This window comes from Mobula birostris, chromosome 22 (assembly GCF_030028105.1).
Source record: "Mobula birostris isolate sMobBir1 chromosome 22, sMobBir1.hap1, whole genome shotgun sequence".
In the NCBI taxonomy this organism is placed as follows: domain Eukaryota; kingdom Metazoa; phylum Chordata; class Chondrichthyes; order Myliobatiformes; family Myliobatidae; genus Mobula; species Mobula birostris.
This window is the reverse complement of record NC_092391.1, coordinates 14904970-14932204: the sequence shown is the minus strand read 5'-3', so window position 1 is coordinate 14932204 and position 27235 is coordinate 14904970. Positions and strand designations below refer to the sequence as shown.

The following is a 27235-nucleotide window of genomic DNA, read 5'->3' as shown; positions in this document are numbered from 1 at the left end:
GACAAAATCTGCAGACGCTGGAAATCCAAGCACCACACACAAAATGTTGGAGGAACTCAGTAGGCCAGGCAGCATCTATGGAAAAGGGTAAACAGTCGACATTTTGGGTCAAGACCCTTCATTAGGACTGGAAAAGAAGATGAGAAGTCAGAGCAAGAAGGTGAGGTGAGGGGAGGAAGAAGTACAACGTGGTAGGTGATAGGTGAATCTGGGAGGGAGGGAAGGGTGAAGTAAAGAGCTAGGAAGTTGTTTCACCTACCACCCCCCTAGCCTTCATGTCCAGCACATAATTCTCCATAACTTCCAGGTGAGGGACACTTGGGGTCATCTACTGTATCAAGTACTCCTGGCATGGCCTCCTGTATATCAGCGAGACCTGATGTAGACTGGGAGACCTGCTTCACTGAGCACCTATGCACCATCCGCCAGAAAAAATAGGGATCTCCCAGTGGTCACCCATTTCAATTCTACTTCCCATTCCCATTCTGACATGTTAGTTCATGGCCCCCCTCTACAGCTGTGATGAAGCCACACTCAGGTTGGGGGACCAACATCTCATATTCCTTCTGGGTAGCCTCCAGCCTGATGGTATGAACATCGATTTCTCAAACTTCCAGTAATTACACCCCCTCCCCCCCCACCTTCACCATTCCCATTTCCATTTCTCATCTTATCTCCTTACCTGCCCAACTCTTCCTTCTGGTGCTTCTCCCCCTACTCTTCTTTCCATGGTCTTCAACCTACTCCTATCAGATTCCCCCTTCTCCAGCTCTTTATCTCTTTCACCAATCAATTTCCTAGCTCTTTACTTCACCCCTCCCACTCTCCCAGATTCACCTATCACTTACCATCTTGTACTTTTCCTCCCCTTCCCCCACCTTCTTGCTCTAACTTCTCCATCTTTTTTCCAATCCTGATGAAGGGTCTTGGCCTGGAAGGTTGACTGTTTATTCTTTTCCATAGATGCTGCCTGGCCTGCTGAGTTCCTCCAGCATTTTGTATTTAAGGTATATTTATGATTGATGTAAACTTCAAAAAAAGTAAAACAAATTATTTGGTTGCAGAATGTGCTAAATGCGGCAATAAATTATATCAAGGCAACAGAATAAAAAAATCCAAGGTAACATGAAGTAGCACCAAGTTAGCAAGAACAGCATTCCGTTTTATTTGTGGAAGACTGGAATGAATTAATGAAGGTTTTCCCTTTCAGGACTGAGATAGAAAAGCAAACAACCTATGTCAAAATACGGCTCAACATGTTTTACAAAAATTAAAAGCAAATTCAATACAAATATATGTCAAATAATCAATCATAAATCCGAGGGATGATTGATAAGTTTGTGGCCTAAGGTAGAAGGAGTCAATTTTAGAAAACCTAGCACATTTATTTTTCAACATTGTCCCCTCCTACGTGTACACATTTAGTTAGTCCAGCGGTCGTGGAGCATATGGATCCCTTCTTTGTAGAAGTGGTCCACAGCAGGGGTGATTGATAAGTTTGTGGCCTAAGGAAGAAGGAGATGAGTTATTAACTTCAAACTTTCTGCATTATCACTCAAAGAGTTGAACTGCACATGCATATAATGAGAGCATCTTGGATCTCCAGGTGGTCCACAGCAGGGGTGACTGATATGGCCTTAGGTAGAAAGAGATGAGTTATACAGCTCTTGTTACATGCATGTGCAGTTCAACTCTTTGAGTGAAAATGCATAAAGTTTGAAGTTAATAACTCATCTCCTTCTACCTTAGGCCACAAACTTATCAATCACCCCTGCTGTGGACCACTTTCTGGAGGCCCAAGACGCCAACTTATACAAAGAAGGGATCTGTATGCTCCAAGACCACTGGACTAAGTGTCTAAATGTAGGAAAAATAAATGTGAAATTGACTCCTTCTACCTTAGGCCACAAACTTATCAATCACCCCTCGTAATGAATGCTCAGATGAATTACTGTGGATTGAGAGATTAATCTTGCTTGAGCCATAAAGTATAAAATTATTAGTCAGCCCAGATATATTTCAAAATAACATTAGTTCTCATGAGCAAAATATGAAAAAATATCATTCACCCTTTAACAATTTTTTTTATTTTCTACCATGTTTGTACTTTTATAAATATTTTAAATATAGAATACACTTACAATAGAAAACTTCCCTGAAACAGGCGGACCCAGCAGAAATACCCGGGGAACTATTCAGGATTAAGAAAAAAAAACTGTTAATTCTAATCAATACATTAAAAATATATATTAAAAAGGCATGAAAATTGAAGACAAATATTAAAATTCTGCTCCAACACTGTTTTGTGTAAAATTATGCCAAGTTAGAGAATATCATGTACATTTTTGGTAAATGGCACTTAAATAAACATACTCATTCCTATTTATTATCATATATCTGACCTAAACTTATGAACTGATGGAGTTCCTTTTGTATACTAAAACCTATCCATGCCCAAATTCTCACTACGAAAGCAGCACTTCTGCAACTTCTGTATGAGGGAGTCTAATTCCATTTCACATCAGGATTTACTTATATCAGCGTAAGTGCAGTTTGATATGGATTTTTTGAACACCTTCCTCAAAAAGATTCAAGTTATTTAAAGTCAAGATTAGATACTAAGTAGTCACTCTACAAAGTTTGATTTAAGTCATTGTATTTTTGTTCTCTACCACTGTTTATTATCACTTTGTGATGCAATTCATTCCAACATACAGTATTAATTACTATTTTCATGACAATTTTATTAAACTCGGTTCAGCTAGAGACTTGACATCTGCCAAAGGTATTTGCATACACTTCCACAATAAAGTCAGAAGCTGGTTCTCTGTTGTCTGGTGAATATTAAAATGTTCTCTATGTTGTTTCTTGAATCATATTTTAAATTTCATTTCTTAACATCCAGTCTTTGAGATTCTCAGATCTATTCTTTCCACTCCAACAAACAGCATTTTAGAAAAATAGTTAATAGCTTCAATTTTCAATAAGAAATGCTTCTAACCTTAGGTAAAATGTTTGAAGCAAAATAAATGTTCTTTGGAGTATCAGCAGGATTTGTGTTTATAAAGTTGGATGCAAAAGAAACTGGTGATTGTGTAATGTGATTTTGAGATTTAAATTGCTCAACATTATAAAGTGAACTGAATGCAGCCAATAATTCATAAATTCAACTTATGGCTGCTTTCAAAACTCTTGAAGTACAATACTGTGTACCTACACAATTTTACTCATAAAATATAAGATAATGGCAGTACTTCTCCAAATAATACTCAAAAGCAGCATTCCCCACTGTTAAATGATTTGCATGCAACACAAACTAGACAACTTTGAAGCAGTATAGATATGTACCACAGGAGTTTTAAAGGTTTCACAAAATATAATGTAGGAATTTATTTTAATGCAATATAGGTGCCTCAAGAATAATGTATCCGAATCCAAAATGCAAATACTTATTTTCAAAGTCAATGTAAAAAACTCAATGAATTATTTAAACTCAATACAATCAGTCCTAAACAAACTCTAGCGCCATCATCAGTAAATTCTTTTCAAACTACTTCAAAGCAGATCTTTCTCTGGCAGACAGGCCTCTTTTGAGGATTGTCTAATCTCATATGTAAGAATAAATCCTCAGGTGACTCAAGCCTTTACACTCATATTCTCCAGTTAAGGGATCAGTGAAAAGCAGAATTATTTTATTATTAACACAAGGTCAAACTCTTGTTTGGGGGAAAATACCGCCTTGGGCTATTGTAATGTTTATTCCATACAAAAAAAAAGCTATGCTTGCCCTAGGTCATATTTTTCAATAAAAGGAAACAAAATCATTCTGTAATTGAACCACTTCCCTTGTAGATTTCTAACTGACAAGACTGCAACCACATTTTTACACACTAAATTTTGTCCACAGCTGTTACTGGTGCACAGATTTGAAATAATCAATCTGTTTTGAAATAAGACAATGAAGCACAACCATGAAGAAAATATACAAAACAGTTTTATTTTAATCAAATTGAAATATTTCTATGATAATTGTCTGTCTAAGCTTTAGTCTTTTATATGAAATAACAGTATAATTTCAGGAAGGGAACTTGTAACAATAATCAAAGAAAATGGGCTTTAGACTTTTCCTAAATTTAAATGGAAGACATTTCTGTCACTCAGTGAGGGGAGGTTAGAATCAACAACCCAGCAACTTAGTGTATGCAAAGGAGGTGAGGCAAATAGGGTGAAGCAGAGCTGACTATAATCAGGTTATACGTAGAAACTATTGCTGTTTTTGGATAAGCAGGATCTAGAGATAGACCGAGGGGAAAACCAGAGATAGTAGTGTGGGAGAAAGAAGGGAAGCCAGGATGGGCAATTCATTGTTTTTAATTGCATTGATAGGACAAATGCAGGCCCATCCAGACTGACAGCAATATAAAATAAAACAGCAATAAAGTAATAAAAACACCTCCTCTATTTTTCCTTAACAAAACTACTCTAAAATTGCTTAACTATGAACTTATTAATTGAATTCACAATGAAGTAATGGCAATCGTAATTTTCTCTTTGACAATGCAAATAGTTCTGTGCTGAAATTTTTAAAACACTTTAATGATATTTTAGAAAAATCTGCTCCTTCTGAGATGCAAAATAGTGTCCTGACCTTCATCATTTTCTTTTTTAAAATGGTCGATCATATACTGAATGGGATCCTGTGGTTTATCCACAAGCAGGCACTGCAGCATTCTCTGAAGGATACAAAATAAGTTAAACAAAAAGTTAGTCATCCTGATAACCCTCCCATACCTTCTTTCACTCTTTATACATTGCGTATACAGGAAAGAATTAGGTACAAATATAATAGCAGTCTGAAAAGAATACAAGATCATCTTTGCAACCAAAGTCTCAATGAGTCACACATTGCAACATCAACAAATGAAGACAACCCTTCAGCCCATCTGTGTACATCTTCCTGAAGGCCAATCCCTTGTTCTTATTACAGCACCATATTATTTCTTAAACACATAATGCTCGATTAATTATTCATTTGGCTGCAAATGCAAAAACTTTCAGCCGCTTCACATCATTGAAAACGCAAATTAATCTGGTTCCCAGCAAATGTATGTAAATAAAGATAGTATAATCCTGACCACTAAACTACTCAGATGTAGCAAAAAAATCATACATGTTCGCTTATGTCTTTCAGGAAGACCATCTATCATCCTTTCTGAATTTGTCTATTTGTGTCCCATGGCCCACTGGTGTGTTGACTTTCAATGAAGGGGAAAGCTGGGATAACCAAAAATGGTAGCGTTGCTCACAATGTCTATATCCTGAATGAATAAATAAAAAATGCCTCTTTATATGCCGGCTGGTGGCGTAGTGGCATCAGCACTGGACTTTGGGGTGGAAGGTCCTGAGTTCGAATCCAGCCGGCTCCTGTGCACGCTCTCCATCCATGCTAGGTTGACTGTTGAGCTAGCAACTGAACCTCGTAAAAAAGAAATTGCCTGCTACAGAAACACCAACAGCAAAAAGTTGATGGCTTATGCTCTCTCGTGAGTTTAAAGGCAATTTCTCTTCTTTCTTTCTTTCTCTCTTTATATAACTGTATTAACACTTCATCGTTTTAACTTTGAATTTAAGGACACATTTAGTAGTAGTAGTAGTAGTAGCAGTAGTCATACTTTATTGATCCCGGGAGAAATTGGTTTTCACTACAGTTGCACCATAAATAATTAAATAGTAATATGTAAATTATGCCAGGAAATAAGTCCAGGACCAGCCTATTGGCTCAGGGTGTCTGACCCTCCAGGGGAGGAGTTGTAAAGTTTGATGGCCATAGGCAGGAATGACTTCCTATGACCCTCTGTGTTGCATCTCAGAGGAATGAGTCTCTGGCTAAATGTACTCCTGTGCCCAACAGTACATTATGTAGTGGATGGGAGACATTGTCCAAGATGGCATGCAACTTGGACAGCATCATCTTTTCAGACACCACCGTCAGAGAGTCCAGTTCCATCCCCACAACATCACTGGCCTGACGAATGAGTTTGTTGATTCTGTTGGTGTCTGCTACCCTCAGCCTGCTGCCCCAGCACACAACAGCAAACATGATTGCACTGGCCACCACAGACTCGTAGAACATCCTTAGCATCGTCCGGCAAATGTTAAAGGACCTCAGTCTCCTCAGGAAATAGACACGGCTCTGACCCTTCTTGTAGACAGCCTCAGTGTTCTTTGACCAGTCCAGTTTATTGTCAATTCGTATCCCCAGGTATTTGTAATCCTCCACCATGTCCACATTGACCCCCTGGATGGAAACAGGGGTCACCGGTACCTTAACTCTCCTCAGATCTACCACTAGCTCCTTAGTCTTTTTCACATTAAACTGCAGATAATTCTGCTCACACCATGTGACAAAGTTTCTTACCGTAGCCCTGTACTCAGCCTCATCTCCCTTGCTGATGCATCCAACTATGGCAGAGTCATCAGAAAACTTCTGAAGATGACAAGACTCTGAGCAGTAGTTGAAGTAGATTTACTTGTTTAATTAAAATTATTAATTATTTAATCTTGTGTTTTGTATTTACAATACTCACACACCATTTTAATTCAATTTCTAAAGTATTTGCAGTTACTTCATTACTTTAAAGCACAGATCATAATCAGTTCTATCCTGATTCATTGCTGGCCCTCATATTAGTATGTGCAATAGACAAATTTCATGAGCCAAAAGCCATTTCCTTCTCATCCTTCAAAACAATAACTCAACCAGTTAATTGAACCATAATTAAAGAAAAAAATTCAGGCACAATTAACTTGTTCAATTCAATCAGAATTTTATGGCTGCTAAAACTTTGAAATAATAACAAAATGTCCTGAAATTACTCAAAAGGTCACAAGATATCTTTGAAGAAAGAAACAGTTGAGGTTTTATGTCAAAGGCCTTTCATCAGAACTACAAAAATGTTGGAAATGAAACATATTTGCGAAAGGGAGATGGGCAAAGAAAATAAAAGGATTTGATGACACAGTGATGGTGGTATTAAGTGAATGAAAGTGGTAGAAGCTATTGAGTAGTAACATGCACATATGTTTGGAGGGAAAGTTACAAGTGGAACCAAATTAGATTTGAAATAACAATAGAAAACAAAAACAAAAGTGCTGGAAATGTGAGAAACAGTTCTGAAATGGGTGATTTCTTAAAACTACTGAATTCATTGTGGAGACCCAAAAGCCAAGTTAGAAGATAAGGTTACGTGATGCATCTTTGAGACAATACAGGAAGTCAAAACACAGAAAAGTCAAAGTGGGTGTCAGATGAAGAATTAAAAGTGACAGATTAGGAGTTTACAGTCACTCTTGTGAACTAAACTGAGGATTTCAATCTGTGCCTGGTTTTTCCCAATGAAGAGACAGTCATTGAATGCATTATACTAAGCTTTATGAAGAGCTGCTTCATCTGGATAAAGAGTTAGGGTGCCCAGTTGATGGTAAAAGAGGTAAAATGAATAGTACTGCATTTCCTGAAGGTGTTGAGAAAGCAAAGGGTTATAAAGGCAACAGTTTCCTTGGAATGCAGGGAGAAGTTCCCTTGGAATTCTGAAAGAGTAGCAGAAGGATAGATGCACCTAGTAACTGCATGAACCTGAGGATATTTAAAATAAAAGTGGATGAGTCATTGAATGTGAAGGCTAGTGAGCTAGAAATGGAAGAATCAGAGAAGTTGAAAATAAAGGAAACTTTATTCTTTTTCTGGATAAGAACAGAATTGTGGAAAGAAAAACTGATGTGGTTAACAGTTCTGTTGACTATACTGGAAAGACATCATGTCTGATATAAAAGACATAATGGGAGCAAAGGCATAGAAAAATATGTTGTTACAACGTATATAATGAGATGGAGAAATTCTGAGAATGGAACTGAGTCCTGTTAACATATAATGAATCCTGGTCACTAATCTACCCCTCAAGTCATGAAAGGGAAAGGAAGAATTAAAAATGGACTGACAAAGTGTAATCAGGATGGAAACTGGCGGCAATTATGACGTTCAAATTCTTTACAAGTGCAAAAAGAATGCAAATATAGCTATTTATGTAACAAAAATCAGAGCTGAGGGAGAAGGCCTATGTACGATAACATAGCAAACCTGCACCACTGGATTGGTCCAGGAACACACATCAAAGTTGCTGGTGAACGCAGCAGGCCAGGCAGCATCTCTAGGAAGAGGTGCAGTCGACGTTTCAGGCCGAGGACGAAGGGTCTCGGCCTGAAACGTTGATTGCACCTCTTCCTAGAGATGCTGCCTGGCCTTCTGCGTTCACCAGCAACTTTGATGTGTGTTGCTTGAATTTCCAGCATCTGCAGAATTCCTGTTGGATTGGTCCAGGTTTGGGTTCAGGCTTTATAGTTGCAATTAGGATAATATCATCCAGGACACATCCTCGTCTCATTAGTGCCAACAGGGAGGAGTTACGGGAACTTGAAGATGCACACTGGAAGTTTAGGAACAGCTCCTTCCTCTCCGCCAGCAGATTTCTGAATGGTCCATTATTCCATAAACACTATCTCACAACTTTGCTCTCTTTTTGCACTATTTATTTATTTGTATATAATTGTTATTGTAACTTATAGTATTTTATGTATTATGCAGTACTGTTGCTGCAAAGCCACAAATTTCACAACATATGTCAGTGATAGTAAACCTGGTTGATTCAGGGAGTTACTATGATGTCCTTTGAGAATGGACAAATTTACTGCCTAGGGTTAAGACCTAGAGTTGAAGTTTACAGTAGGTTTGGAAAATGATTCTTAGAAATGAAACTATCCAATGACAACTAACATCATCAGACACCCTGGGTCTATAAACTAAACTCCTAGTTTTAGTTGAAGCAACCAGTTTAATAAATAATCTTAAATCTGATATTCTGAAGCAGGAGCAGAAGACACTAGTTAATGAAACATGTCAAAGATGCTAAAGTCAACAGAATTATAAAACTGGGTGACAATAGTAATTTAAAAAAGATTAATAGATCATCAACCGATTTAAACACACGGAGATGCCTCCAGGGCAGTTGTATGGTCTTTAATTAAAAGAATACTGATTCAGCACCTTGGTAACAGATGCGATTTACAAGCAATAAACAACAATGCGAAGATTATAATATCAGGCAATACAAGGATAATACTTCTATTGACATTAAATTTAATGTACTGGGGCTGTTTACCTGAAGTATTTGAAACACACAGTGCTTTTCTGCATAAACGCCTAACTCTGGGGAAATCCGTAGCGGCTTCTTCGTGGCGTCCATTTCTTCTGCTCTTTAAGTAATTGTGAAGGCGAGACGGTTCAGTCAAGGAGCTGACCTCCTGGCTTCCCTCTAGTTACTTTGTTATTTGTGTTTTCCTTGCTTCGTAGTAGCGTTCGCTGCAGCGGAAGGCCCTGTCTCCGTGGGAACGGCGCGGCCACGTCACCATGGCAACCGTTGGCGCTATATTACGTTAACTGTGGGTGACGCCAGAGGGAAGGCTTCGGCTTCGAACGTCACACAAATTGCTCGGGTTTCAAAGCGGTTTCACATCAGTAAAAGTGGCGAAATCAGTTGTCGACCTGTTTATTCAATAGTTTGCGGACTTACTGCTCCTGACTGCGTGTGTTGCAATAACTCAGCCTTCCATGACTCTGAACACCAGGCTCTTGTCAAAAGGAATCAATTTTCTTCAAAGGAGAAGGTGCGAACTAAAGACCATATAAACTGTGACTAACTTTGTAATCGCATCAAACTTCCCCAAACTTTCATATCCTGGAAACTGTTCCATTTCTTCGTTACCACCGTTTGGCCCTGACATGATTCATCTTTCAGGACATCATACAAAAAGTGAGAAGTTAGATAACTTGAATGAAGAGAATTAGGAGGAGGAATCGGCCATCTAACCCTTCAAATAGGCTCTGCCATTCATAAAAATCTCGGTTTATAAATACCCTCGGATCTATTTTCCTCGATTAACCCCCTGACCCTTGATTGCCTTATTGAACTTAATGGCCTCTATGACCGAGCCTTCAAAAAAGATAATTCCAAAAGCTGCATTCTGTGTGAAAATTCTCTCCTGGCAATGTGACCAATATTTTCAGCTTCTTCAGCCGACATTAATTCTTCATCAACCCTGTGAAGCCCTTTAAAACTGTCTTAACAATTCAATGATGCTCTGTCTCCTTCTTTTAAACTCAACATACACAGTCACGGGGCAAGTTCAGCAACTCCGGAGGTAGAAAGCTTGAAAGAACGAAGATCAAAGTTGGAGAGTCCAGACGTAAAGACTTAAAGGTGGAGTCTGTGAGTCCGGACTAGGGCCTGTAGTAAGAGGCCCAATGGCTATGGGTCTGAGAGTCCAGGGGCAAGTACTGTCCCTTTCAGGTCTAAAGATTTAATCTCTGTGGAAGATTTCTTACTCTTGTAGGATAATGTATTTCCTGTCAAGTGAGACTTGTGTCTGTGAAACAATCTCAGGTTCTGATGACCTCCTCAATGGTGGTTGTAGGAGTTGACTCTGGGACTGCAGAAAGTGGTTCTGATAACTCTAGACATCTTCTTTCTGGACGTGTTGGCATCCTGAACAGTGCATGGCAAGCTTCACTGGATGATGTGTGAGTATAGTGTCCGACATCACTGCTTCCTTTACCTTTTGTAAACCACCTCACACTGCTTTTTCCATTGCCATTTTTTCCCAGTTTGTAGTAATGACTTAAAGGGGTGAAACACAGTAGCCAAGTTTGGCAGGATCCTGTTTAAGTAATTGACAAATCCTAAAAAGGACTTCAGCTGTGACATACCTTTTGGCCTTGGGGCATCCACCACTGCTTGAATTTTCTCAGCACACTTGTGTAATCCCTGTGTGTCAATGGTGTTACCACAGTAAGTGATGCCTGGCTTTAACAATTCATACTTGTTACTTTGTGCTCTGAGTCCATAATCTTTTTAACATGGTCTTGAGATTTTGGAGATGCTCCTTATCATCCTTAACAGTAACAATGATGTCATCCAGGTAACACCGAGAGCCTGGACAGTCTTGCAGTACCTGGTCCATAGATTTCTGCCGGAGTGCAGGTGCAGGTGCTACTCCAGAAATAAGCCTATTATAGCAATAAAGCCCTTTGTGAGTGTTTATGGTGAGAAACACTTTGGACTCTTCTTCCATTTCCATTTATAGGTAGGCCTCAGCTAACTTCACTTTGCTGAAGTGTTTCCCTCCAGAAGGGTTTACAAAGATATCCTCTATCCTGGGCAGAGGGTATTGAACTACTTTCATTACTGGGTTGATGGTGACCTTAAAATCACCACAGATCCCAACAGACCCATTCTTCTTGGCTTCTGGGACCACTGACATTGCCCATGGTCCACTCAACCTTGGAAAGAATTCCTTCAGCCTCCATATGATCTCGCTCACTGGCTGCTTTATCATGAAAGGTGTGAGGAAACAGACAGGCTTTGCAAAATTTGGGTGTAGCATTTTCATTTGGCAGTATTTTACCCTTGACATGTTTGAATTTTCCAACACCATCTTTGAACACTGCTGTGGCACCATTCAGTACTTTTCTTAATTTGCTTTCATTTGACTCTTTTACAGGGGATGTGGCCTGCAAATGGTGGATGGATCTCCGATAAAGTTGTAGTTGTCACAACCAATCATGTCCCCATAATGCTGGCCCTCCTGTTTTTACTACGTACAAGCCCAATGTGGCTTGATGATTGTTGTATTTCACCGTTATGAATGCCAGTCCCACAGTATTTATCCTTTCTTATGTTTTCTTAGTTGGATATCTCCAGGCTTCAGTGCTGTATCTTTGAAATGCCCTTCAAACTCATTTTGTGAAACAGCTGAGCCAGTGTCCAATTCTATTTTAATTAATTTGTTGCTCATTTCTGGTGTAACCCAGATTGATTGTCTATTGTTAGTTTTCACATTGTAAATCTCAAGGCTACCCGCTCACTGTGTCACTCTCATCATTATCAGATCTTTCATCAACAGCATGCAGATAAGTGATATTTTTGAAACTGCAACCTAACCTTTTATCTTTATCTCTGCCTGACAGGCTCTTTTTATGTGCCCTACTTTGTTGCATTTACTGTAAGTTTCACCTTTAAATCTGCATTGGTCTGGTGTACGTCCCCTGCCGCAACAGTAACACTATTTGTTCAGATAGGCCACTTTCTATTTAGACATTGCAATTTTGTTCACACTAACGTTCATTTCTGACTGCAACTCAATTGCATCCCTGTTTGCAATTTCCATTGATAAAGCTATTTCAACTGCTCTTTTAAATGTAAGTTGTGCTTCAGTCAGGAGCTGATGTTGAATTCTTTCTTGGAAGATTCCACAAACTGAATGATCTCTCAGTGTATCATTAAGCTCATTACTGAACTGAATTCTCAGACAACTTCTTCAATATAGCCACATAACACTGAAAAAGCCATGCTCCAGAGATCAAACAGTGGTCGCTGGAGACAGAAGATTGCCTTGAGTCAGTGGACTGGGCCATGTTCAAGCACTCATCTGTGGATCTGAATGACTACACCAGGGTTGTAATAGACTTTATTAAAACAGCTGTAGATGAGTGTGTCCCCACAAACTAGTCAGGGTTTACCCCAATCAGAAGCTCTGGATAAACAATGAAATCTGAAATTTGCTGAGAACCAGAGCAGAGGCATTCAAGTCTGGAGATCAAGAATGCTACAAGAAGTGTGTGTATGATTCCCAGAAAGCCATCTCACAGGCAAAGTAGAGATTCCACACTAGACTGGAATCAATGAGGAATGCTGTACAGCTATGGCAGGGTTCCAATGCCATAACCTCCTACAAAGTTAAACCTTGCGACATGGGAGACAGCAGAGCTTCACTTCCAGATGAGCTCATTGCCTTCTATGCTCGCTTTGAACTCCAGAACAGGGAGGAACTATCGCATACCCCTATGTCTCTCGATAATCCTCTGGTCTCAGTATCTGAAGATGACATGCAGGCTGCCTTCGAGAGCAAACCCAAGGCTCACCAGGCTGAGTACTGAAGACCTGTGCTGACCAACTGGCTAGTGTGTTCACAGATAACTTCAACCTCTTACTCCGGCAGTGTTCTTCAAGTAGGCTTCAATCATATCAGTGCCTAGAAAGAGCGTGGTAACCTGCTTCAATGACTATCGCCCAGAGGCACTTACATCCACAGTGATGAAGTGTTCTGGGTGGATGGTGTTGAAACATATCAGCTGCTGTCTAAGTGGTGACTTGGATCCACTCCAATTTGCCTACTGAAGCATCAGGTCCACAGCAGATGCCATCTCATTGGCTCTTCACCCAACCCTGGAACATCTGGACAGCAAAGAGGCATTCATCAGGATGCTGTTTATTGATTACAGTTTAGCATTTAATACCATCATCCCCTCAAAACTAATCAGTAAACTCCAAGACCAGGGTCTCAATACCCCCTTGTGCGATTGGATCCTGGATTTCCTCACCTGCAGACCCCAGTCAGTTCAGACTGGCAAGAACATCTCCACAATCTCCATCAGCACCGGTGCACCACAGGGCTGTGTGCTTAGCCCCCTGCTTTAATCACTTTACACCTATGACTGTGTGATTAAGTACATCTCCAACACCATATGCAAGTTTGATGATGACACCACTGTTGTGGGCCAGGTCAAAGGTGGTGATGAATCAGCATACAGGAGGGAGATTGAAAATTTGGCTGAGTGATATCATAACAACAATCTCTCGCTCAATATTGGCAAGACCAAGAAACTTATTGTGGACTTCAGGAGAGGGAAACCAGAGGTCCATGAGCCAGTACTCATTGGAGAGGGTCAATAACTTTAAATTCTTGAGCGTCCCTATCTCAGAGGCCCTATCTTGGACACATCATATAAATGTAATTGCAAAGAAAGCACAACAGTGCCTGTACTCCTTTGGGAGTCTGTGGAGATTCAGCACGTCATCAAAAACCTTGGTAAACTTCTATAGATGTGTGATTGAGAGTGCATTGACTGGCTGCATTACTGTCTGGGATGTGAACATCAATGCCTTTGAGTGGAAAATCCTACAAAATATAGTGGATTTGGGTCATTACATCACAGATAAACCCTCCCAACCATTGAGCACATCTACATGAAACGTTGCCATAGAAAAACAGCATTCAAGATCGAAGATCCTCACCCCTCAGTCCATACCCTTTCTTCTCTGGGCCATCAGGTAGAAGGTACAAGTACCTCAGGACTCACACCACCAGATTCAAGAACAGTTACTACCCCTCAATCATCAGGCTCTTGAACAAAAGAGGATAACTACACTCATTCTAGTTCTGGTGATCCCACAACCAATGATTTCACTTTAAGAACTCTATGTTGTTATTTCCTGCTCTTGTTATTTATTGCTATTTATTAATATCTACATTTGCACAGTTTGTTGTTCACTGATCCTGTTTACAGTTACTGTTCTATGGATTTACTAAGTATGCCTGCAAGAAGATGACTCTCAGGGTTGTATGTGGTGACATGTATGTACTCTGATAATAAATTTTATTTTAACCCTTTAAATTTGATTCTTCTTATGAAACCTAATGTGTTCTGAAATGAACAATGGTTTCGGTTCTAAATGTTCTTGCATTACTTGTATGGTACGAGCAAAGCTCATTTCAGGTCGTTTGGTTGGAGCAGTCAAATTTCTAAACAAACTGTATGCTTTTCCATCCAATGCACTCAGCAAAACTGGTACTCGTACTTCTACCGTCCTGCACTGTTCCTACCCTACATCAACAACTAGATTGGTGCTGCTTCCTGCACCCGTGCTAAACACGTTGATTTCATCCACTTTGCCTCCAACTTCCACCCTGCCCTCAAGTTCACCTGGTCCATTTCCAACACTTCACTTCTTCTACTACCCATTGTGCTTTCCCCTATTCCTTCTTCACCTTTCCTGCCCATCCTCTCCCTGCCCCCCCTCCCCCACCCCTTTATCTTTCCCCTTACTGGTTTTTCACCTGGAACCTACCAGCCTTCTCCTTCCCACCCTCCCCCCAACTTCTTTATAGGGCCTCTGCCCCTTCCCTCTTCAGTCCTGACGAAGGGTTCCGGCCCGAAACGTTGACTGATCGTTTCCACGGATGCTGCCTGACCTGCTGAGTTCCTCCAGCATGTTGTGATTGTTGCTTTGACCCAGCATCTGCAGATTATTTTGTGTTTATTTCACTTCCCTTTCTCAATCTCACTGTCTCTATCTGCGGAGACAGCTTATCCACCAATGCCTATTATAAACCAATGAACACTCACAACTACCTGGACCGTACCTCCCACTCTGCTACTTGTAAAAACGCCATCCCCTTCTCTCAATTCCTCTGTCTCCATCAGGATGAGGCTTTTCATTCTAGAACAAAGGAAATATCCTCTTTTCTTCAAAGAAAGGGGCTTTCCTTCCTCCACCATCAACGCTGCCCTCAACCACATCTCTTCTATTTCATGCACGTCTGCTCTTACCCCATCCTCCCGCCACCCTACCAGGGATAGGGTTCCTCTTGTCCTCACCTACCACCCCACCAGCCTTCGCGTCCAGCACATAATCCTCCGAAACTTCCACTACTTCCAACTGGATCCCACCACCAAACAGATCTTTCCCTCCCATACCACCACCCCCCCACCATTTTCTGCTTTCTGCAGGGATCGCTCCCTAATGACTCCCTTGTCCACTCGTCCCTCCCCACTGATCTCCCTCCTGGCACTTATCCTTGCAAACGGAACAGGTGCTTCACCTGCCCCTACACCTCCTCCCTCACCACCATTCAGGGCCCCAACAGTCCTTCCAGGTGCAGAGATACTTCACCTATTAGTCTGTTGGGGTCCTATACAGTGTTTGGTGCTGCTGGTGGGGCCTCCTGTGTATTGGTGAGACCCGATGTAGATTGAGAGACTGCTTCGCTGAGCATCTACACCCAGTGCGCCAGAACAAACGGGTTCTCCCAGTGGCTGCCCATTTTAATTCCACGTCCCATTCCCATTCCATTATGTCCATCCATGGACTCCTCCACTGTTGTGATAAGGCTACACTTAGGTTGGAGGAACAACACCTTATATTCTATTTGGGTAGCCTCCAACCTGATGGCATGAACACCGATTTCTCAAACTTCCAGTAATGCCTCTTCCCCCCCCCCCACTTCACCATTTCCCATCCACTTTTCCCCCTCTCATGTTAACTTCTTAGCCAGCACTTGCCTCTGGTTCTTCTGCCTCCTCCCCACCCTTTTTTCTTTCTTCCATGGCCTTCTGTCTCTTTCACCAATCAACTTCCTAGTGCTTTGCTTCATCCCTCCTCCTCCAAGTTTCACCTATCATCTGCCATTTCTCTTTCCCCTCCCCCCACCTTTCAAATCTACTCCTCAGCCTTTTCTCTCCAGTCCTGCCGAAGGGTTTTGGCTGGAAATGTCAACTGTGTTTTTTTTCCATTGATGCTGCCTGGCCTGCTGAGTTCCTCCAGTATCTTGTGTGTGTTGCTCCGATTTCCAGCATCTGCAGATTTTCTCTTGTTTGGTACTTGTATTTATTAGCTATTCCATTTGCTTTAAAATACGACTCAATCCCTTCAGTATACAAAGTCCAGTCATCCCTTGTGCAATCAAATGCATCTATTTTTTCCAATGTAGCCAGCTATTTCTGCTTTTTTGTAAATTTATGATTATTATCACTGTTTATATACCCATGAATTTAGTCTGTTTTCTGCCTTTTTTTTAAACAGCCATCTCGCTGCGCTGCAATACCTAGTTAGTCATCTCGGGTTCATTTTAAAACTTACTCATCTCTGCTGTTATGTTTTGTAACTCCAGCACATAAAACTAATCGAAATAAAAACATTGAGTTGGGAGGTAACTTGTGTAAATTTGTCTTTACTTTCAAGCAAGGTGTCATTCACGTACTATTACATATAACCCATAATTAAGCAAAGAATACTTAATCAAACAATATATTTACAGTGCAGCATTACTCAAATATTACTGGATTATTAAGTACATAACAGTTGCTGCTTGTGTTGTTCTGCTGAGCATTGTAGGCATGCTATGTTAGCACTGAAATGTGTGGAGACATTTGCAGGCTGCTTCCAGCACATCCGTGGGTGTGTTAGTTGTTAACACAAACAATGCATTTCACTGCATGTTTCAATGTATATATTATAAAAAAATCTGAAACTGAATCTCTCCTTATGTGGCAGGAGCCAGTGTTAGAGTAACACTCTCTCTATCCTTTTGTAGGTAAAGAAGTCAAACAACATAACACTCCACATCACAAAAGGTATGAAATTAGTCTTCCCGAGACAGTCACTGGTTCTCTGTTCTAACGTGGTTGACTTTACAATATACAGAATTCCATCTTCCATGTTCCCTCACTTTGCTTATCTATATTTCCTTGAAGCCTCTTTATATTTGCCTTCTTATTCAAAATCTCACCTGATTTTGTATCAACAAACTTCAAAATATGACATATCATCTTTGACATAATTTTTTTTTATTTTTCACACTATTTGTTCATTGTAAGCTCTAGAGACTGTTGTGCATGAAAATCCCAGGAGATCAGCAGTTTCTATGAGATTCAAACCAAGCCATCTGGCACCAACAATCATTCCGTGGTCAAATTCACTTAAATCATATTTCTTCCCCATTCTGATCGTTGGTCTGAACAATAACTGAACTTCAAGCATTTTTGCATGCTTTTATGCATTGAGTTGCTGCCACATGATTGGCTGATTAGATATTTGCATTAACCCACAAGTGTACCTACTAACATGGTCACTGAGTGTATGCTTTCATTATTTTAGAGATAAGTTGAGAAAAATACTTACTAAAAGTATTCATTCGCACCAAGTTACATGCAACATATGGAAAATATTATTTGGTTGCATGGGATGGTACTGTCCATCCCCTTAACACCAAGGGGCAATCAAAGTATAAAGTAATAAATAGAAGTTATTTAATATACAGTGAAGATATAGCACAAAAAGTGATGGATAGAAAAAACATCTATCATTATTGAACACTGGGGACCAGAAGCAAGTTGAGTGGTAGATTTTGTTAAGTTTATTTTGCAGTTATATCTTTTTCAATAGGTTCAAGAAGCACATTTAATGTCAGAGAAATGTATACAATATACGACCTGAAATTCTTTTTGGAATGTTATCGTTACACAGGTTCAAGAATCTTGTAAAGAAAATGTTCTATTTTACATCGGAATAGAATTCGTATGGAAGGATAAAATACAGAATTGGCAATATCATATACTATTGCTTCATAGGAAAATACAGTAATTTCAGAAAAAAACCACAATACCCCGACTGGAATATATGAAAAGTACTGGATTTACATGTCAATTCTGACACCATACTTGCATTTCCACTAACGATATTTGAAAAGGGAGAGAAAAGGCCTCGCAATATGTTTCTATGAAGACCATATCCAGTCACAAAAATATTAACGCAGAAATCAGATTGTGCATAGTTTCGGTTTTTAATTTAACATTTATGTTTCTATATAAAAATGGACGAGGCACCTATTTGATTGCCAGCATTCATTTTAAAAAAAATTACGAGGAAAATGTGCAGGAATAATCTGTGGTGAAAGGACAGGAGAATGTAATTAATTTACATTTTGTTTAGGAGCAGGTGCGGGCACAGTGGCCTGAATGATCTCCAGTTGTGCTCTATCATCCTCCAATTTGGTAAAGTTTGCTTTTTAATCTCTGGGAATAGATTCCAGAAAGGGAGAGCATTCAGATTTAGGGAGGATGGGTGGAGGAGGAGACAGCGACCACACAATAATATTGGAACCAAAAGTAATAGTTAAAGAGAGATTACCTTTATTTGCCACGTATATATCAAAACATATAGTGAAGTGCCTTAGTTGTACCAACCACCGACACAGTCGGAGATGTGCTGGGGGAAGCTCGCAAGTATCACCAGGCTTCCGGCAGCAACATAGCATGCCCACAATTTACTAAACTAACTCGTTTTAGGGGAGGAACCCCACACGATCCCAGGGAGAACGTGAATTGAACCCCGACCTTTCAGCCGGCACTGTAAGGTGTTCCGCTGCCGTGCCGCCCACTACCGTATGACGTGGTCCCTGGGCAGTAAAATGAAACACAGCAGTAACGAAGTTAACCATATAACCATATAACAACTACAGCACGGAAACAGGCCATCTCGGCCCTTCTAGTCCGTGCCGAACTCTTACCCCATCCTAGTCCCAATGACCCGCACTCAGCCCATAACCCTCCATTCCTTTCCTGTCCATATAGCTATCCAATTTAACTTTAAACGACAACATAGAACCTGCCTCAACCACTTCTGCTGGAAGCTCGTTCCACACAGCTACCACTCTCTGAGTAAAGAAGTTCCCCCTCATGTTACCCCTAAACTTTTGTCCTCTAATTCTCAACCCATGTCCTCTTGTTTGAATCTTCCCCACTCTCAACGGAAAAAGTCTAACCACGTCAACTCTATCAATCCCCCTCATAATTTTAAACACTAATATCAAGCCCCCCCCCAACCTTCTACGCTCCAGAGAATAAACCCCTAACTTGTTCAACCTTTCTCCGTAACTTAGGAAATGAAACCCAGGCAACATTTTAGTAAACCTCCTCTGTACTCTCTCAATTTTATTGACATCTTTCCTATAATTCCGTGACCAGGACTGTACACAACATGGTTGGGTAAAGGGGTAGGATAGAGGTGAGGGAGTGGGAAGCACCGGACAGACAGTCTGTAACGATAAATAAGCCAATTGCTTGGAATCAAATGACAGTGCCTGGTGTCTCAGGGCGGGGTGCACCTGCGACACCGCCGCCCCTGGCACTCCTTCTCTGCCACCTGTCCCACACCCCTCCCGCGGTGCTCCATCCTCGCCATTCCCAACATACTTTGCTCCCGCCAGATTTACAAACTCACTCTCTGCTCCGCGTTAACAAATACATTAAGTATCGTGCAAAATTCTTAGTCACACTAGCTCTATATATATGTGCCTAAGACCTTTGCACAGTACTGTATAGGCAATACCCCTAATCCTGAAGGCGCTGGAAGAGCCTCTGCAGACCCTAAAATAACTGCAAGGTCTGGAGTAATGTCACCTCCGAATGTAAACACATTCCATTGCTCTGTCGTCACCGGGCCCAAATCGGGGAACCCCTTGTCATCATACCAAGACGGGAGCTTCACCATCACATGGCATACTGGTGATATAAGCAAGTCAAATCTAAAAGAGTCATTCAAAATCAAGGTGCATATTAAAATAAAGGCACCTTTGCAAAAGGATAAAAATGGAAACAAAAACAAAGTGAAAAGTAGTACTAACAGAAGTATTCAAATACCCATTTTAACTATTGCCTTATACAAGGCAGTGGGCGATCTGGATATTGTGTATAGCTAAGTGATGAGGTGCAGTCCAGTTGCTAGGTAATGCAGGTAAACAATGGTCACCAAGTGTAGCATAGTGACAGCTGAAATTGTATCCGCTTAACGTAACAAGCTAGGCAAGTTGGAGGGAAAAACGTCCACTCAGAACACATAAAAAGACAACAGACTGAAATAAGGATTTGGGAATAATCTGGAATCCATTTCTCAAAGTTTCAGGTAGGCTGCCGCGCACCAGTTATTTCATAAACAGTGGCTCAATATCAAGGTGAAATATAATTAGACACAAACATTGTGTTACACGCCTATATATCAGAAGCAAACTTTGGGTAAACCCCATCAAAGTCGTCGCATTTTACTACATTTAACTAAGGTCGTTTTCCAAATACAAAATCAAATCGGATTTGTCTCAACGCCGTAAAGGCGGCGTTGTAAAATTATTTTGTATAGGAAGTCTGCACTTGTTTGCCCGTTTTCCACTTGATCTTCAGTTTTGTAACATTGCCATTTAATAAAATGTTGCAAGAATTGAGCAGATGACACTTCCATTTCTGAATGCGATTTTTAAATGGCTTCAGGCGGTAAAATCTCCATTGTTTGCACGGTGAGAGAGTGCCACATCTGGAGCATGCCAGTTTTACAGTCATGCTGTTCAAAGATAGTGTCCAGAATTCAGCTCCTTTCCTTAAGTTTACGGTTAGTCATGGCTTGAATAGAGAATTATTCAAGCAGCACAATGAATTGTTATATTAACATAAGTTCTTAATCACATTTTATTTGATTTGAAGTCGACTGGCGCATAAACCCAAATATGCGTCAGAATTCGGAGAAAGTTCACTATAGAGCCAACGCTATACAATCAAGCCAGATTCATTTCGGCATATATTGAATGTAATATCTTATATTTGTAGAAATCTGGATTTTTATCCATATAATTAAATGCCTCTCACCTAATCTTTCCCAAGACGTTTTGCTAAAGCCTTAATAGTCCAGAGTGACCCCAGAAGAATCTGCAAACAAATACACTTTCTTAGGTCAAACATTTATAATTGGCACCAAATGCCATTTATCTATTAAATTGCCAATCAAAACCTCAGTTGATTAAGTGTGGTTGAATCAAAGCATGTCAGGAAGGAAAAGTAACCATCAATCAAAGATGAAGCCACACTCAGGTTGGAGGAACAACACCTTATATTCCGTCTGGGTAGCCTCCAACCTGATGGCATGAACATTGACCTCTCTAACTTCTGCTAGGCCCCACCTCCCCCTCGTACCCCATCTGTTATTTATTTTTATGCACACATTCTTTCTCTCACTCTTCTTTTTCTCCCTCTGAACCTCTGAATATACCTCTTGCCCATCCTCTGGGTCCCCCCCCCTTGTCTTTCTTCCTGGACCTCCTGTCCCATGATCCTCTCGTATCCCCTTTGCCAATCACCTGTCCAGCTCATGGCTCCATCCCTGCCCCTCCTGTCTTCTCCTATCATTTTGGATCTCCCCCTCCCCCTCCAACTTTTAAATCCCTTACTCACTCTTCCTTCAGTTAGTCCTGGAAGGGTCTCGGCCTGAAACGTCGACTGCACCTCTTCCTACAGATGCTGCCTGGCCTGCTGCGTTCACCAGCAACTTTGATGTGTGTTGCTTGAATTTCCAGCATCTGCAGAATTCCTGTTGTTTGTGATCAATCAAACCCTTCATTTTTTAAAGCTGAAATTCAAGAACTACAGAATGAAATACTTTTATTCTTTGCACAGCTCAATATTACATTTATAATGCAATGCTGTTAGAAATGTAATGTTCTGATATTATCTGAATGGCTTACTTCAAAGTTATAAACTCAAAAATAGTTTTTTTATAGATTAGAATTGTCTGCAAGAAATTCCCAATTCCCTTTAAGTAAAGCATCCATCCTATGGGACTTACATCAGAATTTTAACAGGCCTAGTTTCTATATTTGTAGAGAAGTTCTGGAACTAATTTTCAAAACCCAGAAGCAGGAGGAAAAAAGTTGCTTGCTCCACCAAGCCTATCTCATACAGTACTATGCAAAAGTCTTTTGCACAGTACTGTATTTGTCAACATGGAGCAGAGAGCAAATTTGTAAATCTGGCGGGAGCAAAGGATAGTGAGGGTGGTGTGCCACGGGACGGGTTTGGGACAGGTGGCAGAGAAGGAGAGCCAGTGGTGGTGGGTGCTGGTGTGGGTCCAGACACACCCAGCCCTGAGACACCAGGCAAGGTTATTTGATTCCAAACAATTGGTTAATTGATCAGAATGTCTCTGTGGTACCTCCCACTTCCTTCACTCTCCCTTCCCCCCTTCCCAACCATGATTCCCCTTCCCACTCTCAGTCCACAATGGAGACCCATATTTAAGTGATGATCAGGTTTATCATCATTCACATATGTCAGGAAATTTGTTTATTTTTGTGGCAACAGTACAGTGCAATATGTAAAGTTACTGCAGCACTGTGCAAATGTATTAGATACCCTAGCTATATACAGTATTTGTGTCCAAGACTTTTGCACAATGCTGTACTATGATACCGTAAGTATATATCAAGATAGGTAACAGCTAGTTGCCAATTGGCTGCTTCCTCCACATCTCCACTCAATTCTCCTTTCCATTAATGTCAACAGACAAACCCAAGTGAAAATACCTCCTGTGTGTGTGAACTACAGAAGGGAAGGGATGCCTTGTGGACACTTCCTCCTATAGAACTGTGAAACTGTAGTGCATAGTGAAAATCCCAGAACAGAATGTATAATAGTTCAGAGTTCAAGGTAAATTTATTATCAAAGTACGTATATGTTACCATATACTACTGAGAGATTTTTTTTGCAATGCATAAATGGATTGTAAACATTGAGGATTATTTTGGAAACAGTCAGTATGTGCTATTAAAGTAAATGATCAAAGCCAATGATAATTTTCATTGTTGAGGGAATAGGAATTGGTGAATGGTCACCAGGTTGGGCTTTTGTCTATTGGAGCCAGAGGTAAAAATCCTCCCTGGATTCTAAAGACCAGTGCCGGTTTCAACCAGGAACTTTGTACCTATGGTACAAACTGTGGGACAGGGGATCATATCCTTAATAAACATGTACACAGCGCAGAAAGAGAGCATTTGCTTGAATAGAAGAGGCGAGTAGACAGTAGTTGAAATACTTGAACTTTAAGCAAGTGTTTCACACTCACAATGGGAATTAATGAAAAATATTCTTTACAGTTTTCAGAAGAACAAGCACGCTTCATTAGAAATGCTTGTGTAGAGGGGACGGAAGCAGCAAGTAGCTAGGAGGCATGGAGAAAGAAGGAGGCATATTGTACATCATGTATAGGTTGCCAGGATCAAATGAGTCCTTTCAGAAGTGTAAACGATGTAGAAGTACACTTCAGAATGAAATTAGGAGGGCATCAGAGGGCCAAGAGATATCTCTTGCAGACAAGATAAAGGAGAATGCTAAAAAATTCTGTAGAACAAAAGAGTAGCTAGGAAGATGGTAAGTCCCTTTAAGGATCAGTATGATGATCTAAGTGTGGAACCACAAGAAATAGACGAGCCATTTTAGGAAGCTAAAACCAAGCCATACATAATGAATGGCAGGGCTCTGTTCATTGTACCTTATGATCAGTAAGTCCTTAGGGTACAAGTACATAGTTCCCTGAAAATGGAAACATAGGTAGACAAGGGAGAAATGGATATGGCAGGCCAAATCATTGAATATAGGAATCAGGGCATTTTGTTTACAGTTGATTACTCTACACTTGGATTATTGTGCGCAGTTCTGTTTGCATACTAGAGGAAGGATGTAATCAAGCTAGAGGATGCAGAAATATATACAAGGACGTTGCCTGAATTGAAGGATATCAATTTTCCCTGGAGACTGCAAAGAGCCATGATAAAATTATGAGAGGTGTGGTTAGAGTAGATAGACAGAGTCTGTTTCACATGGTAGCAATGTCAAAAACTAGATTTAAGGTGAAAAGAAGGTTTAAAGCATACCTAAAGTAGTGGTGGTGAGCTGGCTGGTGGCTCAATGACATCAGTGCCGGTCTCTGGAATGGAGGTTCCCAGGTTCGAACCCAGTCGGAGCCGCTCCCAAGTATGCTTTCCATTCATGCCGGGCTGAGTGTCGAGGTCGCAACTCGACCCCATAAAATAAAGGGAAAATACTGCGAAATGTCTGTGTGAGGGGTGGCGCGCCAGACAGTCTGTCTCTCTCCACGCCTTGTAAAGGTATGAAAAAGACATCATCCCACCAACATCACACATGCATGGACGCAGATGCACACGCACAGACTCACACACATGCACGCACACGCCAATAAATAAATAAATAAAATAGTGATGGCAAACCTATGACACACTTTCCCAACATGTCATCTGCAAAGCTTTTGTTGGCACAAGTCATACAGTGCTACCCCTCAATTTGTTAAAGACTACCCATAATAAAAAGAGACATAATCATTATCTTTATTGCCAAATGAAGCCGCAAATGATTTTTTTACAATCAAAAAGCAATGAAATGTAGATTGATAGATATACTTTATTAATCCCGAGGGAAATTTGGTTTTGTTACAGCCGAACCAACCAAGAATAGAGCGTAAATATAGCAATACAAAAACCACAAACCATCAAACAACAAAATGCAAACTATGCCGGATGGAAGGTAAGTCCAGGACCAGTCTATTGGCTCAGGGTGTCTGACCCTCCACGGGAGGAGCTGCACGTTCGATGGCCACAGGCAGGAATGACCTCCCGTGCCTCCAAGTGTTGTATCATGATGGAATGTGGCCGAAGTCCAACAGTAAAAAGTTCAATATCCAGTCTGCAAACATGTTCCTCGATCGTAATATACCCTGGATTGCACCATCCGTTGTTAACCAGATCAGTAAGCACCCAACTCCTTTACGCTTACCGCTCTCGATGCACTTCTGGTCAGCTGGAACGGTATTACCCACCGAGCTCCTCTACTCCAAAAGTCTCTGTTGTCTCGACCCAGTCCTCTTTCCTCAACTTTGTGATCCCCCTCTGCATCCTCTGTGTGTTTTCCTCCGGATTTCAGCAGGGGTGTCTGCCGCTCTGTTAGCTAAGCCGGCCGGGATTTGCTGGTATGTGGAATACACAATGCGACCTTGCTTCTGTCCCGCGTGTCGGGATGTAACCATTTCCAGCGCTAAAGAAAACCCAAATAAAACTCTCTCTACCAGCATGTTAAAGAGGGTGCAGCTTCGACGTGTTACCGTGAGAAAAAAAATACAAAAAATAACGTAAATTAAAAAGTATGAAGAAGAAAGTAAAAGAAAATGTCTCATGCCAGCTTGCCGCCAGCTAGGTAGTTGCGAGAACACTTGACATTGAAGCATAGAAACATAGAAGACCTACAGCACAATACAGGCCCTTCGGTCCACAAAGCTGTGTCGAACATGTCCTTACCTTAGAAATTACCTAGGGTTACCTATAGCCCTCTGTTTTTCTGAACTCCATCTACCTGTCCAGGAGTCTCCTAATAGACACTATTATATCTGCCTCCACACTGTCGGCGGCAGCCCATTCCACGCACTCGCCACTCTGTGTAAAAAAAAACTTACCCCTGACATCTCCTCTGTACCTATGTCTAAGCACCTTAAAACTGTGCCCTCTCATGCTAGCCATTTCAGCCCTGGGAACAAGCCACTGACTATCCACACGGTCAATGCCTCTCATCATCTTATACACCTCTATCAGGTCACCTCTCATCATCTTATACACCTCTATCAGGTCACCTCTCATCCTCCGTCACTCCAAGGAAAAAAGGCCGAGTTCACTCAACCTGTTTTCATAAGGCATGCTCCCCAATCCAGGCAACATCCTTGTAAATCTCCGCCGCACCCTTTCTATGGTTTCCACATCCTTCCTGTAGTGAGGCGATCAGAACTGAGCACAGTACTCCAAGTGGGGTCTGACCAGGGTCCTATATAGCTGTAACATTACCTCTTGGCTCCTAAACTCAATCCCACGATTGATGAAGGCCAATGCACCATATGCTTTCTTAACCACACAGTTAACCTGCACAGCAGCTTTGAGTGGATGATAGGTTTTGAAATCCTTGCAGACCTGGTGTAGATATCAGTATTTGGATACAATAAACAATGTTGTTATTTTTGAATTATCTTTTTAAATGATTAATATTAATAATTTATTTCAATCTGTCTCTGTTAGACTTTTATTAATAGTAATACAATGAATACATGTGAATGAGCAACAGGATTCATCTCTTTTCCTTTAAAAAGTCCATAATTATTGTTCCTAATTCATTAATCAATGATATTCTTTGTTCAAAATTACAAAGGCACTTGAGAGAATTTTTTTGAAGATTATTGCTAATCTGGGCTCACACTCTCATAAAGGTTCACCACCCTTGATCCAAGGTGCATATGTTTGACATGGAGAGCAGCTGGTATCTGGAATGAGCTGCCAGAGGAGGTGATAGAGGCAGGAACACGAACAAAATGTAAGAGGGAACTAGACAGGTACTTGAACGAGCAGGGCACAGAGGGATATGGAATTAATGCAGGCAAGTGGGATTAGTGTGGATAGGTTTGATATTTATCAGGAGCCCTGGGTATACAGGGCCCTTAGCATTGTCAGTAATCCCTCCCATCTGTCCAACGATCTCTTTGACCCCCCCCCCCGATCATCAGGTAGGAGGCACTATAGGGTAGGGGTTCTCAGCCTGGGGTTCATGGACCCCTTACTTAATAGTATTGGTCCAGGGCATAAAAAAACGTTGGGAATCCTTGCACTAGGACGAACTGGGAAACAGCTTCTTCCGCCA

General features: G+C 40.9%; 2 protein-coding genes across 4 annotated transcripts in view; one reads left to right on the top strand and one right to left on the bottom strand.

Annotated features, from left to right (window-relative positions):
- Window positions 1–9474, bottom strand: part of ak8 (adenylate kinase 8) — a 166700-nt gene extending 157226 nt beyond the window's left edge. Inside the window, exons 1-3 of one of the 3 annotated variants that reach the window (XM_072240089.1) lie at window positions 9216–9474; window positions 4649–4733; window positions 2142–2191 (exon numbers count right to left, since the gene is read on the bottom strand). In XM_072240089.1, coding sequence (XP_072096190.1) covers window positions 2142–2191; window positions 4649–4733; window positions 9216–9299 — 219 coding nt within the window. In that variant the 5' untranslated portion in view covers window positions 9300–9474. The remainder of the gene's footprint in view (window positions 1–2141; window positions 2192–4648; window positions 4734–9215) is intronic. The other 2 variants (XM_072240092.1, XM_072240091.1) reach the window with 2 other exon arrangements.
- A 168-nt stretch (window positions 9475–9642) lies between these two features.
- The window catches only part of spaca9 (sperm acrosome associated 9), a 47702-nt gene continuing 30109 nt past the window's right edge, over window positions 9643–27235 (top strand). Inside the window, 2 exon segments of the mRNA XM_072240017.1 lie at window positions 9643–9720; window positions 17266–17305. The gene's annotated coding sequence lies outside the window, so the exon portion shown is untranslated.